Raw genomic sequence first — 17,514 nt, 5'->3', positions numbered from 1 at the left:
ACACACGGTGGCAAAACACCAATCGGTTAGATGGGATTGGGCGTCAGAGATCTAGGGCATTCCAGCGGCAGGGTGGGGTGCGAGGGCCGGCGGTTGCGTGCATACTTGAGTGGTCATCAAGCTACGCACATCCATTCCAGCTAAGTTTAGAGACACTGGTGACCCCTTTCCCAACCAGTCCCAGCGGTACAGAAGTGGGTTTACGCCAGTAGACTTGCGGCATAGTGACCCGTCTGTCCTGATCAGAATACAGGCAACTGGACTCATTGGCGGGGTGCGTGAAACCCACTTCCTGCCCAAACTCCACAAACAGAGAGCCGGTGAACAACTTGCCCCAAAACAAACTAGAGGGGGGGAAAAAAAAAAAGTTGAACCCTAAAACCCTTAACAACGTCACAACCTTATGCAAACAACGATTTCTTTACATTCTTTTTTTAATTGTTTATTTTTCTTTTTACACAATAAAAAAAATTCCTACACAACTAAATTGAGTTACTGAATGAATGAAACCTCCTAAGTCGCAGTACCACTGTATTTTCACTCAGGAAGTTGAAAGCAAAAACCATAAGACCCCCGCTCCCCTTTTTCCCCTTTACGAGTCCTGCGAGGACGCCACGGGGCGCAGGAAGAGCGGAGGGGCGGGGGGTTGCAGGTATGCTTGGAATCTCTCCGCATTTTCCCTCCAGCTTGGTGAATGAGAGGCAGTCTGGCCAGGCAGCCTTTGGGTTAGGTCAGAAAACACACACACACACACAAACATACATACTCACTGCCAGATGTACTTAGGGCCTACACATAAACCAGGGAAGGGATTTTGGCACTTTGCAGGGGCAGAGGGGACGTCAGGGGTTAACTTTGGGCTAATTGGTCTGGACTCGCTATGGAGTTGATGCAGACGGAGCTTGAGTAGAACTCAGGTTAAGTAATTAAATATTACTTTTAATGAATGTTCGAAATGATTCCCAAAAGTTGAAGTGTAGAGCAAGTGGAAATGTACTGTGGGAGGGTGAGAAGCCCAAAGCTGACTGAGGCCCAAGATTAAGAGCCTTGTGTACATAAACAAGTATACATATTGCCGCTGCTATGACATAACTGAGAGTTTATAAGAGCAGCACATTCAAACAGTCAGGCAGATAAACGCCGCCCTTCACTGAACGCTCCCCATAAGAAGACTCATTCAGGTTTAAAAGACGGAATATTAGCTTTTTGTGCCAAACTAGACAGCCATAAAAGCCAAAATTGGCTGCAGTTTTGGGGAAAAAACGGCTTATGGCGCGAGTGGTGCCATAGCCGGGTACACTTTTACTGGGTTGTTGGTGCTTTAAAAGTGCTATTAATATGTTGGAAACGTCAACATGCTGTACATCCACTCACTCGCTGGCAACATTAAGCGCACTTAATCTCATGAGATCCAATACAAGCAATGAATCAACATTTCTTGTATAGGACTATATTTTTGTATGACAGATATTTGCATTTGACTTGTTTCGGTACTATTCTTTAATCTTTTTTTATTTATTATTTTTTTAATTACATTATAAACTATTTCATACTAAATTAATATAATGAAACATTTTAACGAATATCAGAGAGATTTATTTATTTTTTCCCCGATAGATAAACATCATTAAATGTCAAATTTTTTACATTTTCCTGCATAGAAGCCAACATTCGGAAAGTTACGTTTCTGTTCGCAGTCCTAATAAACTGCATGTAAATGCATCTTAGTTATAAAAATATTTGCTCATCTTTTTGGAGAAAAAAAAATATATAAAGCATCATATATTGTGTTTTACAATAATACCTAACTATATTATTATTCATAATTTATTTTGTACCTGTTGCGTGAAAGCAAGGCATGGAGAGTTTCTGTCACTAAAATGGAAATCGATCATTATCAACTGCCTCTCAAAATATCCACACATTCTCCTTTATTCTCATCCATTTCCTGTTTTTGTGGTAATCTGCTTCTTTGTTGGCAATCGCGGTATGTTTTTGCGGTTAAGTGGAGCCTCAAAACCCAATACAGGGTCATGGGTTTTCCCAGTGCCGCACACTGGTAGAGGGGCGGTGTTTACATTTGGCATCCAGTCACATCGCTCAGTATGTGTGTCGGGCTTTTTTTTATTTTTTATTTTATTTTTTTTAAACTTGTCGCATTCGCATCTTGAATGTTTCTTATTGTGATTGTAGTTAAAAGTACCGGCGAGTTACAGTGGTGGGCTGGTTGAACAAGAACTTCTGAGCAAGTGAACTATTTCTCGCCATACACGTGTGAAGGAGATAACGTTAAAAAATGAGTCAAGTATTTGACTTGCACAACCTCCAGTTGGCGTTTGCGCAGCCTATGACATCACTGTCATATTTCACATTTGCTTTGGCTGCCGTGAGCGCGCGCTCCATGCAGACCTTGAAAGCCTTCAGGAGGTTCTTTCATTCACAGAGAAGGGAAGAGGAAGAAAGTTAGAATGGCACTCAGCGGTGCGGACCTCAGCCAAGGTTGACCCGTTTACAAAAATAAGGGTGAAAGAAAGAGTGCCGTTATTGCGCTGTTTGTACCGTTTTGTTAGTGGGCAACTTGTAGCATTCTTTTATTCAGGGATGTGGATAATGATGAGGAGAAAACCAGAAAGCAAATTCCTTTTTCCAAAGTGGAAATAAATCATCATTGACAGAGAAATCTGAAAATTGCTACATTGATTTTCTCACATAAGCAGGCTACTTCCTGTTTCATGAAGGACGACGGAACTGTACCATTTTTCTCTCATTACTCAATGACTCAACCATGACAGAAAATAGCCAAAAGAGAAACTAAGTTATTCTAAGTACATTTTTACATGTGGGAATATTTCCATCTTGACGGAACTGACACACATTTTTTTTTCTAATAAAAGTAAAAACAATTTTTTTAAAATCATTTTGTGCCACCTTTGTATTTTTCTGCCCATCTAGCATCTTACTACTGTGGTTCCTGTTTAGCACAGGGCAACTGGACTGTACTATTTATATATTTTAAAATAGGGATATTGGTTCCATCACAACTGAAACGATATAAGAAAGTTTATTTTACTAAAAAATAAACATATAACTAAAAGAGAAAATATATACTCATGGTAACCCAACCTTAATAATTAAAAATATATATATATTTTACGTAGAAATGAATCATAAAGCTCACCGGTGATGAATATTTTAAGTGGACGCTAACGGTGACATAATGAAGCACTCTAGGGTTTAGATTGCGCTGAAGTCAGTCCTGAGAGCAAATTGCTATAGTAGGCTTAATTTAATTAATCACTTGTGATGTCACTTTTTAAATTTATAAAAGCGCTTGTGTGTGTTTCTTTCATAAAGCCCCTTATTAGTTGGATGCATATGGTTTTAGTTAGCTTGCATTAGCTAAGAGCTTAAGCTAATCAGCCCTTATCTGTGAGGTCATCTTTTTTCCCACAGTTAGTTCTTGGAGAGTTTTTCAGTTATTTATTTATTATTATTTTTTATTCTCAGGTGGATCTTATGAAGAACATCAGTAATATCCCTCAGCCGTTCCTCTACACACGCCATGTTCACTTCCTCAACTTTACCAGGTAAATAAACGTGCTTTGCTTGTTGTTCTTACTGCTATTCATTTACATTTGAACTCATCTTTTCGTTAGGTTTAAGATCGAGGAGCCCGTCTACATCAACATCATCCGCGACCCCATCAACCGCTTCCTGTCCAACTACTTCTTCCGTCGCTTCGGCGACTGGAGGGGCGAGCAGAACCACCTCATCCGCACCCCTCAGATGACAGATGACGAGAGATACCTGGTAAGTTCTCTCAAGGGATTCCCAACCACATCATCAGGTTGATGGGCCACGGTAAATAATGTCTTTGTTCACCTCTTGTGTCTGTGAGACCAATTAAATGCCTTTCCACTGAATGTCAGAAGGTACAAACCAGTGTTTTTACTTTGACTTGCAAATGCATTCGAATGCTATATAGTGGTAGTAAACTCAATTCAAGTCACTTCACAATAAGAAGGACTTTGGCAGATATTTAACAATTATTCCAAAAAGTGGCGTCAAGTTTTGTTTTTTTTTTGTTTTTTATTTAGCCACTCCCATTTGCCATTTACTGTCAATCCAAACTGAGAATTGCACCCTGCATATTTAAAATAAGGACATTCAGTCGGCTAGCTTAATGCTACCGCTAAATAGTATCTATGTTGCGGTACTGGATCCTTTTCAGCAACTGCTTTACACAGTCCAGCAACACATGGATATGTGACATATAGTGTAACAGTGGCAAGTCTATATTATATTTATATATAAAGGTTGGGAAACACTGCTCGAATAGACACTATGCCAGGGGCGTGCAGTGACCTTTGGAGGGGCAGGTGCTCAAAGTCACAAGTTACAATTAGAATATAACTCGTTGCACAACTATACTTCCGTAAGGCTGTAATGACAACTCTCTTTAATCTTGAGCAGTCTGAATTGCAGCAGCCAATATTAATAACTCTTACATAGGACCACAACATACCATGTCATTGTAAAAAGTACAGAACTACACACCTTATATACAGTACTTAGTAGGGAGCAGTGCAAAGTAAAAGTAGTCTATGGCTTACCTGTTGGGAGATGCTGTACGGCTTCTCTTGAGATCTGTGATGAGATTGCTGCTGCTGTTGCTGATGATGATGATGATGATGATGATGATGAGGATGATCTTGCGAGAGCTGGACTGATTTGGGCAGAGTGTGTAGAAGCTACAAAAGAAAATGGGAGAATAATTGGTCAGAAAAGTATAGTATGCAATGCAACAAGTGTGCATTGAAAGTGGTTCACTGTGAATAACCTACTGCTGCTGACAGTTTGGAGACTGATCTATCATTATCCACTTGCTCTCCATCTGGAAACAAGGCACAGTTTGCTTTTGTATTTATCTTTTTTTTGTTTTTTGTTTTTTTTTTTGTTTTTTTTACAACTCTTGCAACAACCCAGCTATACATTGTGGTAAAATATTTAACAGAACTACAACAATGAATTTGCGCTTGCTGTTCAATGTATTTTATGATATTCTTACCATTTGTGATATTTTTCATCCAACTGAAAAGTGATTGACTGCTTTTCACAGCATCCAGCAGCTCCTTTTGTCCTTTCAATCGCCTCGCCTTCCATCACACTACTACAGAAGGAGATGTTGATAAACTACAATTTAATGCATGTAATACACATAGTGACATTAATACAATTTCTAGAAATACAAATTACAGATTTGCTCATCCCATGGAACAGATTCATAATGTGTTCTTACTTATTATGCACAGAACCAAGTAGTATAAATGTATATATTTAGAAAATAAAACACACGCACGCCTTGACTTAAAAAAAATAAAAATAAAAAAAATAAAAAAGTACAACGGCTGCTTACAACTAACAAATTTGTAACACAAAAAAACACATAAAAGGACACAATAAATCAGTATACTATCAATAAAATGGCAACGTTAGAAGCTGGTAAACCTAATTTTCTCCAAGCTGAATAAAAGCACAAAAGGCTAATTAATTACAACTCGTGTCAGTACGTTTCAACTTAAGTTAGCTGCTAGCAACTTAGCACGCCATGCAATGTAAGATAGTCGGACTCTGATAATACCTACAAATTCGCTCGAGGCACGTTTTGCGTGAGTTTTCGGCATTAAACACTACTATGTCTTCTTGTCTTTGGCATTAAACAATAAAAACGAAAACGGAGTGACTAACTTACCGACAGCAGCAGGTGCAACCGCGGCCTGGCTTTGAAAGAGCGGCCAAACTCAAGCGCCGTCAGCGGCAATGCTGCATTCGCGGCTTGTCGGAAGTCGGATATATCAGAGTTGTTTTTTCCCAGTTCCGACCTGAAAGCGTTCGAGGCGAAAGTAAACAACCAAAATTCCGGATAGTGTTTTTTTTTGTTTTTTTTACTTTGTCTCTTAAAACTCATTTTGACCTCCAGCAAACTTACCTTCTCGCAATTTTGCTTCATTTATTGTTTTTATCTTATTTCATAAGCATTCCATACAGTTCAGTAGTTCAACGTATAATTTCATGCATGGCGATAGCGGCATACAGTACTGTCACGTACGTTGCGTTACGTGAAGTTATGTCGAATATTTATGAATGAAGAAAGCTATCTAGTTTTATACTCGAGAATATTGTGTTTTCCCATTCACGGTCTGTGTTTCCAAAGGGGTCACCGTTGTAGAGTGACGTCACTTGTTGGCTGTCGATGACTCGTAGTGTATGACGCCATCGTGCGGATCTCGCAAGTTCTCAACCAACTGTAGGTAGGGCAGCGTAGCGTAATAATGATCTTTTTAAAAATGATTCATTTATTTTTATAAATGTTGACATTTATTTTTGAAAGGCAAAAAAAAAAAAAACATTCCGCATGCACAAAAATAAATAGTTAAATAAATAGTTAAATAAATAAATAAATACCATTGGACAAAAGGGTACCTTGGGCCATTCTCGCGACAAGGGCTTGTGCCATTGCTAACCAAAACAGCAGCACCAAAGCACATAAATAGCCTCTCAGGAGATGTCATCCCATCCGTAACAAAGCCTAGCTGACAAGTTACTGCACCGCAATGATGTTTAGCTCGATCGCTCCACAATGTTGCATGTGTCCGTGCTTTCATGTTCCTCCTTATGTTCAACAGATTGATATTCTTTTTTTTTTTTCTTTTTTTTTTTGATGCTTCAGTAACATAACAACAAACATTTCAACATTTCCCACATAGATCAGATGATTGGCACATTAGTGGCCACATGCATTCAAACTCAAGTATAGGACCTGGTTTATTTTGAAGATTGTAAGAAGTGGCGTTTTAACATCAAAGCAGCCCGACGTCAACCCAATAATTAGATTGACTTTGATTTCGATTACAGAGCCGATTTGAGTTTGACCACATGAAAAGGCGACATGTGCCTTGCAGACCTGTTTAGAAGGCGTTTTGTCTCATTTTGTGCTGCTGAACCAGACAAAGAGGTAGAAAATGGCGCATAATAATTGAGCTACTGTCAACAAGGCAAACATTGTACTGTATCTGTTGCAGTACATTACCTATATGCTCAAATCAAATATCACGACTCCTGTATTGGGATACATTTGTGTCAGAAATGACTTTGTATCACTCATACTTAGCAATTTAACAACCCTAATATTATGGGATGACAAATATACCGTAGAAGTCGAAGCTGTAATAATGAGAGGCTGTCATCCTGGCTTGAGTCTGACTGGCAGTAATTGAACATTGCGCTGCTTTCCCCCCCAGAGTTTCGGACCATGTGAGTCGAGCCATTAAAGTATGTAGACCAGCGGGGTGACGCATTTGAGGGGGTAAAGGTCAAGGTCCTGTTGTTCCAGACCGGCTTACCTATGGATGAAAAGTGTCACATAGATTATAATGCTATATAATTCTCTTTTAAGTAAGGAAGTGCACACAGTTCAGGCCAACTTTGACCATTGTTAATAGTAATTCAAGGCGAAATGTATGAGGGGTTGTCAGAGACACATTTCGGCATCACCTATCACACACTTTACTATAACACGCACACCTGATTATTATTTTTTTGCTGCTCACACATATTACTGACGTTTTTCAGTCACAAACTACTGTAACGCTATCACACGCACACACACACATGCTCTAAATGGTCTGTCGCACATTACTGAAACACCATCAGACTCTACTCAATAGTTTTGTACACATGAGTGAAACTCTTTCAGTCATGTCAAATGTTCTCACACCAAATGAGCAACACACGAGTAAAACACTCTCATGCACAGCTGAAATCATCTCAGACCATACTGAAATGGTCTGACACATCATCCTGAAATGCTTTCATATAATGCAAAATGTTTCAGTCTTGTGGGTGTTTCAATAGTGTGAGTGTTTTCAGTGTTTCATGTGAGAACATTTTGATTGTGTGAGATTGTTTCAGTGGTTCTAGTGAGACATTTCAGTTGTGTATGTATGTATGTATGTATGTATGTATGTATGTATGTATGTATGTATGTATGTATGTATGTATGTATGTATGTATGTATGTACGTATGTAGGCGTGTATGTGATAGTGTTTCAGTAGTGTGTGAGAGTATTTCAGTAGTGTGTGAGAGTATTTCAGTGGGAAATGTGAGAAGTGCTACGGTAGTAGTTGTGAGAATATTTTGCTTGCGTGTGACTGAGAAGTGTTTTAGTGGTTTTGGTGAGATGTTCAAATTGTGAATGTGTGACAGTGTTTCAATAGTTCTTGAACATTCTTTAGTAGTATATGTAGGAGTGCTTTAGTTTTTCCTGTGAGAACACTTTGATTGTGTGTGAAACTGTTTCAGTAGTGTGTGTATGAAATTGTTTCACTGGTTCTATTGGTTATGGTGGCGGTAAGAGTGCTTCGGTAGTATGTGAGAGTGCTTCGGTAATACATGTCAGAGTGTTTCAGTGGTGTATGTGAGAACATTTTGGTTGTGTGTGAGAGTTTTTTCAGAAGTGTGTGAGATTGTTTCAGTGGTTCTAGTGAGACATTTCAGTTATATGGCGGTAAGAGTGTTTCAGTAGTATGTAAGAGTGCTTCGTTAATACATGCCAGTGTTTCAGTAGTGCATGTGAGAACATTTTGGTTGCGTGTGAGAGTTTTTTCAGAAGTGTGTGAAAGTGTTTCAGTGGTTTTGTTGGGACATTTCAGTGAGAAAGTGCTTCAGTTGTAAATGTGAGAGTGTTTCAGTGGTTTTTGTGAGAACATTTTGGTTGTGTGTGAGAGTGGTTCAGTAGGTTGTGTGAAAGTGTTTCAGTGGTTTGCGGGAGTGTTTCAGTTGTGTGTGTGTGGGGGGGGGGGGGGGCGTGTGTGTGTGTGTGTGTGTGTTAGTGAGGGTGTTTCAGTAGTGTGTGAGAGGTAATCCTGAACTATATCCCTGATGACTCCTGACATAAAGAGGCCTTTAAACAAAATTATTTTTTCAACATCCACATCTTAATCAGCGTTGCTCTCCAAAATAATCCAACATATGAAGTGTCCTTGAAGGCGTATGTCAAAGAGTCCCGACCGCATTAGGCAGCACCCGAGATGTGTCAATGAAAGAAGCTGTCAGCTGTCTCAACGGCACCGAAGGGAACCCAACGCGCGTGTTGCCGAGACATTCCTGCGGTCGCCGAGCATTTTTTCCCCTGCCCGCTCACTGCAACAGCATGTGCACAACATTTGGATGCAAATTGTGCACGCGCCCCGTTAGGACCTGCCACATGAACATGTAAACAGACCATGTCAGACAAGTCTTGTTTGTTACCAGTCAAACACAAAAACGGATTTCGGTGACGTTTGGAGTCTCTCTGCAGAAAGAACTGAAGGTGAATTAATTAGCTATGGGTCTTGATCACAATCCGAAAGTCTGTTACTCATCCAAATTAGTTTGTTTTGCTTTGGCACAGATTGCACTCTACTGAGTGTGGAGTTGTGTGTTTCTCATCAATATACAGTGAAGTCCCATTTATAGCAGGGATATCATCTAGATCCAGCCACTGTATGTCAAAATCACATCAAAACTTTATTTATAAAGCGCTTTGCATACAAGAATTGCAACACAGATGCTCCCAAGGCCCTACTGCCCCTACAAGGTAGACAATTGAGTGTGCATATAACCTGTGTTGCTGTCTGTGCATATCATTTTAATCAGACATTTGATTGAGAACCAACACTCTTTTTGGCATTAAAACTTACATCAAACACTATATACGCCAAGCATATATTTAAACGCAACACTGCTAGGATAGAAACCAGCTGGATCATTCATCAGCATACATCAGATGATTTACCAGGGTGTTCCCACTCATACATCCTGTTTTACAGCCTATGAGTTGCTGAGATAAATAATCTATGTACACATTAAACAGGGCTGGTGAAAAGTAACCCCCCCCCTTTGGCGAACTCCATGACCAACACCAAATGGTTCTGAGAACTGCATTTCCCCATATGACCTACATGCTCTGTGATTGCTGTACCAGTATGCCAGGAGACAAATTATACTGTTGGGCAGCCGTCTGACCTAATTTTTGGAACGGTTTATGATGGTTGACTCAATCAAAGGCTTAATGTTAAAGGAAAATATGTTTTGGAAAATAAAAAATTGTAGTAATATGGAAAAATCCTAATTTAAGGGAATAAAGTTTTATTGTGAGAAAATAGTAGTCATACGTGAATAATATATTCTTAGACAACATATTACAGTCATACTAAAAAAAAAAAAAAGTAGAACTTCTATATTCTAATTTTTTATTGTATGACTGTAATAGTAGTACAATTTCTAAATTTAAGCAGATGATGTAAAAAAGATGAGAAAACTTAACTTTTTTGTGTTTTAGAAAAAAAACATTTAAGATGTAAGGGAAGCTGTAATATTACTAAAAAGTACATTATATGAGATTATGCATATGATGTATTACATATAACTATTTGGTGAAAATGTATCATGAGAAAACAGTTGTAATTTTGAGAATAAAGTCAATACATGATGATGCCATAATAAAAGAATAATGCTGAAACTGGAAAGACGCAGTCTATACAACGTACAGTTAAAATCCTGATAATACTGGATAAAAGCCTTAATTTGACCTGACGAGTTTTGTAAAGGAATGCGATATTACCATTTTTTGTTTATATGTTTCTATCTTCATCTTCTTTTTTGTTGTTTTTTTTTTAAGCTGGATCATGCAAACAAAATTGCATGTGCAGTATACAATTCCAATGTCTCATTCGCTCGCTCCCTCCCAGTGACATAAATCTAATCTTTTTTGCCTCAGGTAAAATGTAAACACACCCAACATGTTCTATGCTGTCTGAATGTGCTGCCAAAACTAAAAGGAATGATCCTACACAAAAAAAAATACAAATCAATAAGGGATATTTACACCATTGCTCCCTGCTTGTTGAGTTCATTCACGCACTGGCATTTCCATGAAGTGCAATGAGAGGCTGTTTGACAGATTAGCGCCTGTTTTTCTCCACTTTGAAAGACTTTTCAGTGGGCCTAGCTAATCCACACAGAACAGTGACAATGAGCCCGAGTGTGCACACTGGCACTCTCCCCCAAATACTAATGACTTGTCTGAAGGGTGTTGTGTTATGTTTGCATGTGAGTATGTGTGCGACTGACGTGCATGGCTGTATATAAATGAGCCCCGACTGGATTCCTTAAAAGTATGGTGCAGCACGAGAACTATGTGCAGCAATCAAGACTACAAACTACTTCTCTTTATGAATAGGGTCACATGTCACCAAAATGGGAAGGAGTTTAAGTACAACAATCAAGATGGGATTATAGGGGCGGAAAATGAAAACAATGGTCATCATTTCAAATGTCTAAATGAAGTTGATATTTACAAGATAAATGCCTAATATAAGGGAAAAAAAGAAAAATGCCTTTATAGTACAAGACATTGAACCTGAAGTAAAAACAAAAAACTGTACCGTATCATAGAACGGAATACCACATAAAAAGAAACAGCATCATGGTGAACATTGTGCCTGGTGTTTGTCTCCCTCGCCAAGGTTGAGGCCCGTCTGCCTGCTGGTAATCTGGATGATGGACTATGTGGGCCTTGGTGTTGGCGTTGACGAATGGCTCCGTTTAATTCAACCATTGCCTGCTTATCGGGGCATAAATCTTTTTATTCATCACACTTTCAATTTATTTTCACTTTTCCGATCACGTCAGCATGGAGGAATGAGACACAACATTGGCCTTACTAACTGTAGTCTGTTTAAAAAATAAAATAAAATAAAATAAAATAAAATAAAATAGCTCACCAGTTATGGGACACTAACTTGCTAAGAATAATAAAAAAAAAGATAAATGTCAACATTTTTTTTAAACTTATGGTACACGTTTCTTAATTTACCAAAATTCTATATTTTGCTTAAAAAATGTAAATAGATTGTGTCGAATGAAAGAAAGCTGTTTTTATTTAAGCAAATGATAAAAAAAAAAAAAAAGCATAAATTGACCTAAATAAAAACTGTGATATATTGTGTACACAATAAGTGAACTGCGAAATTGTGAGGGACCACCATAAATGTTTGCGTATGACGTTCAGAATATTTGTTCGTGTCAAACAATTGGGCTCATTTTTTTTCCCAGTTTAAATTACGCAAGTAATTAACTGATGAGATAAAGAGGAAGATAATTTTTTTTAAGACATCCTCATAACATTAAATGTTGAAAAAATTAACACATAACAGGTGCTCTTTAAATTTGGCAGTCAAAAAATGTTGATAATAAATACATATATAATTTTTTTATTTAAAAAAAAAAAAATCTTTTTCATCAGCGTGTGGTGCTACTTTGCTTCGTATCAGAGCCAGAAAGCAGCTAAGGTGAAATTGAATGGATGGCAGTTAATGTAGCTATTGGTGCAGAGCTCTCTCTAGTGGAAGAAATGAGTCATTACAGTTCAATTTTGTTGCCCAACAGGTGATATATGAACGCAGCTAACTTCTTCGGTTTTCATCAGACAACGACAATACACAAACTTCAACGCATGATTATTTTTGTTTTATTAATTTCAGGACATAAATGTGTGCATTCTGGAGAATTACCCGGAGTGCTCCAATCCTCGAGTCTTCTACATCATCCCATACTTTTGTGGGCAGCACCCAAAATGCAGGTATCTGCAGCCTCAAGACCCTCAATCGTTTCTTACCAGGAACATAGCCTTAAATATTATTTTCTTATGTGTTTCAGGGAGCCAGGCCCGTGGGCGCTGGACCGGGCCAAACAGAATGTACTGGAGAACTACCTGCTGGTGGGCATCTTGGAAGAGCTGGAAGACGTGCTGCTCATGTTGGAGAGGCTCCTACCACACTATTTTACCGGCGTGATCAACATTTACAAAAGCCCTGGTAGGCCAATGTCCTCCTCAGTATTGTAATTTGTTTTATTTTAAATATTTATTATTGCTTTTCGTTGCGAGTTCTTATCAAAAAGTGATCAAGTGTGTTTACACGTAGACCACAGGAGGATGGGCAACATGACGGGCACGGTACGCAAACACACGCCCACCCTGGAGGCGCTGCAGGTGCTCTACCACCGCATGCGCTACGAGTACGAATTCTACAACTTCATCCGGGACCAGTTCCACCTGATGAAGAAGAAAATCGGCCTCAAGTCGGACGCCCACCCGCCCGCCTACACGCCCGACTTCCTCCGGGAGCTGGACCTCCGGACTCCCGAGCCCCTGGACGAGGACGAAGAGCTGGACGCCGATCTGGAGGACGCAAACAACTGGCTAATCCATCAATAACAAACTTGTTTGTTTTTTAAAGTAGTTGGACACCAGCCCTCTCCCGCTGTGGAGATGGCGGCCTGAGGGCGATGACAGTTGCGCCCTTTTGAAGGTGTGGTGGATTTGGATACCGGACTCGTGGGCCGGCTCAACCCTGGAGACGACTCGGACGAGATTATTTAAAAGCTGACTGAAGGTGACGCGGAATAACGCTTAATTCGGTCCTACATGAAGCAAGGCTTTCCTTTTTTTTGTGCTTGTTTTCCCGGCTTGTTCTTCAACACAGGTGCGGTTGTTGCTGTATTCTCCAGGAGAGATAAAGCACCGACTTGTGGACTGGGGCTGCACAGAGTAGCCTCAAAGGAAAGGAAGAGTTGATGTCAGTGTATAGATTAGAAAACAAAAAAGCTGAGAAGCCAAACATCAATGCATAGAAGAGTGCCAAAATTGTTTCACGCTACTCACAAAAAGTTCAGGTTATCAGGCTTTCGGGTGCAATTGAAACCTTCTGTTATATTTGTTTGAGAGGAACAATATCAAAAGAGGAAAAAAAAAATGTTCACTTTGACCTGCGGTGTGTTTACTGTTTAGTCATCCAAACGTATCAGAAATGTGTTCAATCCAAATTCAAGCCTTCATTTAACCAGTCTGTTATGTTCATTTTTCTGGAACAGCAAAAATGTTTCTGGGTCAAAATGACCCGGAGACATATTTTATTATGCAAAAGTGTCAGAAACCTTTCCATGGACACACACTTCCTGATAACAAAGACAAAACTTAATTTCAAATTCAATTTTCACCCAGGTTCATGTCTAACTAATTATCCAAAAGTATAAAGTGTAATTTTTTGTTTTTTTTTGTTTTTGGCAATCCTGCTTAACTAACCAAACCAATACTTCATTTACACGTTTCTGATTCTTGTATTTTCTCAGGAACAATAATAATAATCTTGGGTCATTTTAACACGGGTTTTGCTTAATTAAAAAAATAATAAGTTACATAAATCTTAAACATTTTTTTTAAACTCTCTTTAACTCCATCACTTAATATTTCATGCTTCAGAGATTTTAAAAAAATATATTTTTAAGCAACAAAAATGCTTGAACAAAAAAGTTTAGAAATTCAATTTTTATTGGATATGGTGATTATAGATAATACTCCAAGAAGAAGTCTATACCGAAAAGCTACTGTCAACATTTATTTTAACATTCAAATTGGTCAGTTTGACCCACAACATAACAGGAGTTAAGGATGAACCTAAAATGCATGACTTTCTCTTAACTGTCTTATAAATTTTGCCATTCATCTTCTTATCAGATACATTTTTGTAGAAAGTACTGAAACATTCAACAGTCGGACGCGTGTTTCAAAGTTTACACAATTTGGGTTCGCCTGGAAAAGTTATTGTGCATCTTAGTTTCATCCTGAAATTTCACCCCAATATTCTGAACTTTTTATGAGTAGTATATAATATGTATATCAGTACCAAACGTCGCAGAGACCGAAAGCTGTATGTCAGCATGTTTCCGCTGAGCAGCACAGTTTGGTTCAGTTCCATGCGGTACACTTTTCTAACAGTTGTGGTACGGTACCTGAAGCTCAGAGTTTAAAAATCGGGCTTTTGCTGACTTTGAATTGAGAAGATATAAAAATGCTCAAATTGGGCCTGATTATCGGGATATGTAGAGCCTGTGATCGTAAATATTGAACAGGCTTAACATTTACGATGTCATTTTCTCAACACACCCTACGCCACATGATAATCGCAAAAGATAATCTTAGGCATCCGACAATCGAGACTTTGCTGACTTGTATTGGGAAAGAGGGGTGAAAAAAATACTCAAATTGCCATAATCACGACACACGCTAATCAAACTACACCATTCCAAACCAGATACCGCCAAATCAAACTGTACCACTTGGCGGAAACGCGGCTATGAGTGATTCATGTGTTTTGTTAAAAGATATTATTCTTGTTACAAAAGGTATAAATGAGGGTTAAACCGTATGCACTCCATTATGAATTCAAAGAATTCCAGCAAAGTGCGCAAGTATGACTGAGTTTGACCGAATTAGTTTTGCAGAGATTTAGAGTTTGCTTTCACTTTGTTGGGACTTCAAGTTGGCCAGAGCAATTTGTCACAAATAAAAGATTGTCCAGTTGATACAAGTAATTTCACTGCAACAAGGAACAAAAAAACTCCAAAATTGAGAGTTTCTGCTACAAAATAACACTTTTGTTTTAATCTCCTAATTGCAGGATTAAGACAAGGATAACATTGAAATATTACAGGAGGAAGTAGTAATTTTACAAGAAAACAAGTAATATTTTCAGATCCCATTCATAACAGGCAGATGCATGAAAAAAAAAATCTGATATTTATATTTTTTAAGAAAATAAAGTCTGCAATAGACCATGTAAATTTAAAAAAAAAAGCTTTTATATATAGTTTTAGCCCTCCCACAGCCTTTAAACACATTTAAATATATTAAAACACAATTCAACTTAAATTATTTAAAAAACAAAAACAAAAAAAACTTTTAAAAGTATTCCTTAGCGCCTCTTGCTGTCAAGAAATGAGAGACTATTGTAAAACATCACTTTGAAGAAATGAAAAGAAGACTCGCTCGCAGTACTCCAAATAAGAAGTGTGCTTACTTCAAGCCGTTTGCTTTTTGGCTCGTCACTCCCAGTAGAAGTTAACTGTAAAATAATGTTGTCTAACACGCCTGTTAGCTTGATGCTAACATAATGCAAAATGCCATAGACAGGCTAACGTACATTAACATAGATAGTGAATATAAACCTTCAAACAACTGTTACTTTAACACACCCATACAAACAGTGAATACAACAATACTTGCAGTCTTATAACCTCTCTGCACCGTGGGAACGACTGTTACTGGAGCTGAGTAGGGGACCTTCTCTGCCTCTTCTTCTTGCTGTTAATTACGCTGCATCTCTGCCAGTAGAGTTCAGTGTTGCCTGGCATGTTGCAGCACAACATGGTACTACACTGTAGGCGCTTGTCTCTAAATTTATCTGTCGGAGAGTATATACAAAGTTATAACTAACACAATTGTTTGTATATCCGAAATGTTCATAAGTAGGGCAGTGCCTGTATACTGTAAAACAAAATAAAATAAAATAAAAATAAATAATAATACATCACTTTAAAACCATGGAGATACAGCGGGGTGAACACTGTATGTGTTTATTGCAGTGTTAAATCTTAGCTAAATTGACTTCCTTCAGCAGCTAAACAAATTATTCCTTCATGTATATGATAACCTTACTCGGTCCTTTTCCAAAGTTGTCCTGCTTTGTGTTCACATTTCTGTTAATTTATTATTCTTATTTTCTATTCATTTCTATGCATTCCGCATCAATTTCTCAGGAAGGAAAGACAAAACTGTTGTAATAATATAATTATATCCTTTCCAAAATGGCGGCTATGAAAAAAAAAAAAATCCTGGCGTTCCACGGGAAGCTTTGGATGAGTTAGTGTCAAAAAAATATTGCAACATTTTACACTCTTCCAAAAATAAACTTCCTCAAAATAAAACAGTTTGTGTGCTTTTTCTTTGGCTTGGGAGGGGTGGAACTTACTGCTATGATTGCAAAATTCTGTAAATTTCAAAATTGGAAATTTGCCATTCTAATTAAAGGAAACATATGGGATTAAATTGATAAAACAAAATTGAACGTTGACTCTTAATAGGGAACTTGAACTTGTAACAAAATATGTTGAAATGTCATGATTTTTCATTATATTATTGTGCATGGATGTCTGCGTATCAGATTTTTTTGTCCCACCCTATTTACTGTGACATAGTGAAAGAGTGTGGTGGTTGCTAAATAGAAGAAAGTTTAAATTGCGAAGTTGAACTTGACTTGAACTAGAAGAGCTGACCCATCAGTAGTTTGTTTATGTGATGACAGTTTTAGTCAGCAGAGGGCAGCAGAGCACCGCAGCTAAAGGGAATTATATCCGGGAGTTGCCCTTGTCAAATTTTTCAATACCTAAAAAACTACATAGCGCTCCAAACACCTCATGATCAACATTAAATATAGTATAAATATGTATTATTGTTTTTAAGAGGACATGAATAGTGTTATTGGCAAAACAACAACAAACAAACAAACAAACAAAGAACGTCCTCGCGCTCAAAGCAGTACCCGGAAATAACCGGATGTATGATCCAGCGGTGC

At 38.2% G+C, this 17,514-nt stretch overlaps 2 protein-coding genes across 8 annotated transcripts in view; one reads left to right on the top strand and one right to left on the bottom strand.

The window, feature by feature from the left end:
* Positions 1–5,884, bottom strand: part of LOC144009934 (uncharacterized) — a 52,477-nt gene extending 46,593 nt beyond the window's left edge. For 6 of the 7 annotated variants that reach the window (XR_013281100.1, XR_013281099.1, XR_013281098.1 and 3 more), the window contains exons 1-4: positions 5,753–5,884; positions 5,069–5,170; positions 4,845–4,894; positions 4,614–4,751 (exon numbers count right to left, since the gene is read on the bottom strand). Coding sequence is in view for 4 of the 7 variants with exons in the window: in XM_077509889.1 (XP_077366015.1) it covers positions 4,614–4,751; positions 4,845–4,894; positions 5,069–5,087 (207 nt within the window). In the remaining 3 variants the exon portion in view is untranslated. Of the gene's footprint in view, positions 1–160; positions 720–4,613; positions 4,752–4,844; positions 4,895–5,068; positions 5,171–5,752 lie in introns of those variants that run through there. The other variant, XM_077509887.1, reaches the window with a different exon arrangement.
* usta (uronyl 2-sulfotransferase a) overlaps positions 1–16,846 on the top strand; it is a 45,304-nt gene extending 28,458 nt beyond the window's left edge. The window contains exons 4-8 of the mRNA XM_077509886.1: positions 3,508–3,587; positions 3,657–3,810; positions 12,586–12,683; positions 12,761–12,918; positions 13,027–16,846. Of these exons, the coding sequence (XP_077366012.1) occupies positions 3,508–3,587; positions 3,657–3,810; positions 12,586–12,683; positions 12,761–12,918; positions 13,027–13,319 (783 nt within the window). The 3' untranslated portion in view covers positions 13,320–16,846. The remainder of the gene's footprint in view (positions 1–3,507; positions 3,588–3,656; positions 3,811–12,585; positions 12,684–12,760; positions 12,919–13,026) is intronic.
* Positions 16,847–17,514: the final 668 nt, after the last annotated feature.

Source organism: Festucalex cinctus, chromosome 21 (genome assembly GCF_051991245.1).
Source record: "Festucalex cinctus isolate MCC-2025b chromosome 21, RoL_Fcin_1.0, whole genome shotgun sequence".
Taxonomy (NCBI): Eukaryota; Metazoa; Chordata; class Actinopteri; order Syngnathiformes; family Syngnathidae; genus Festucalex; species Festucalex cinctus.
The sequence above is the reverse complement of the archived record's forward strand: the minus strand, read 5'-3'. Positions and strand labels throughout refer to the sequence as shown.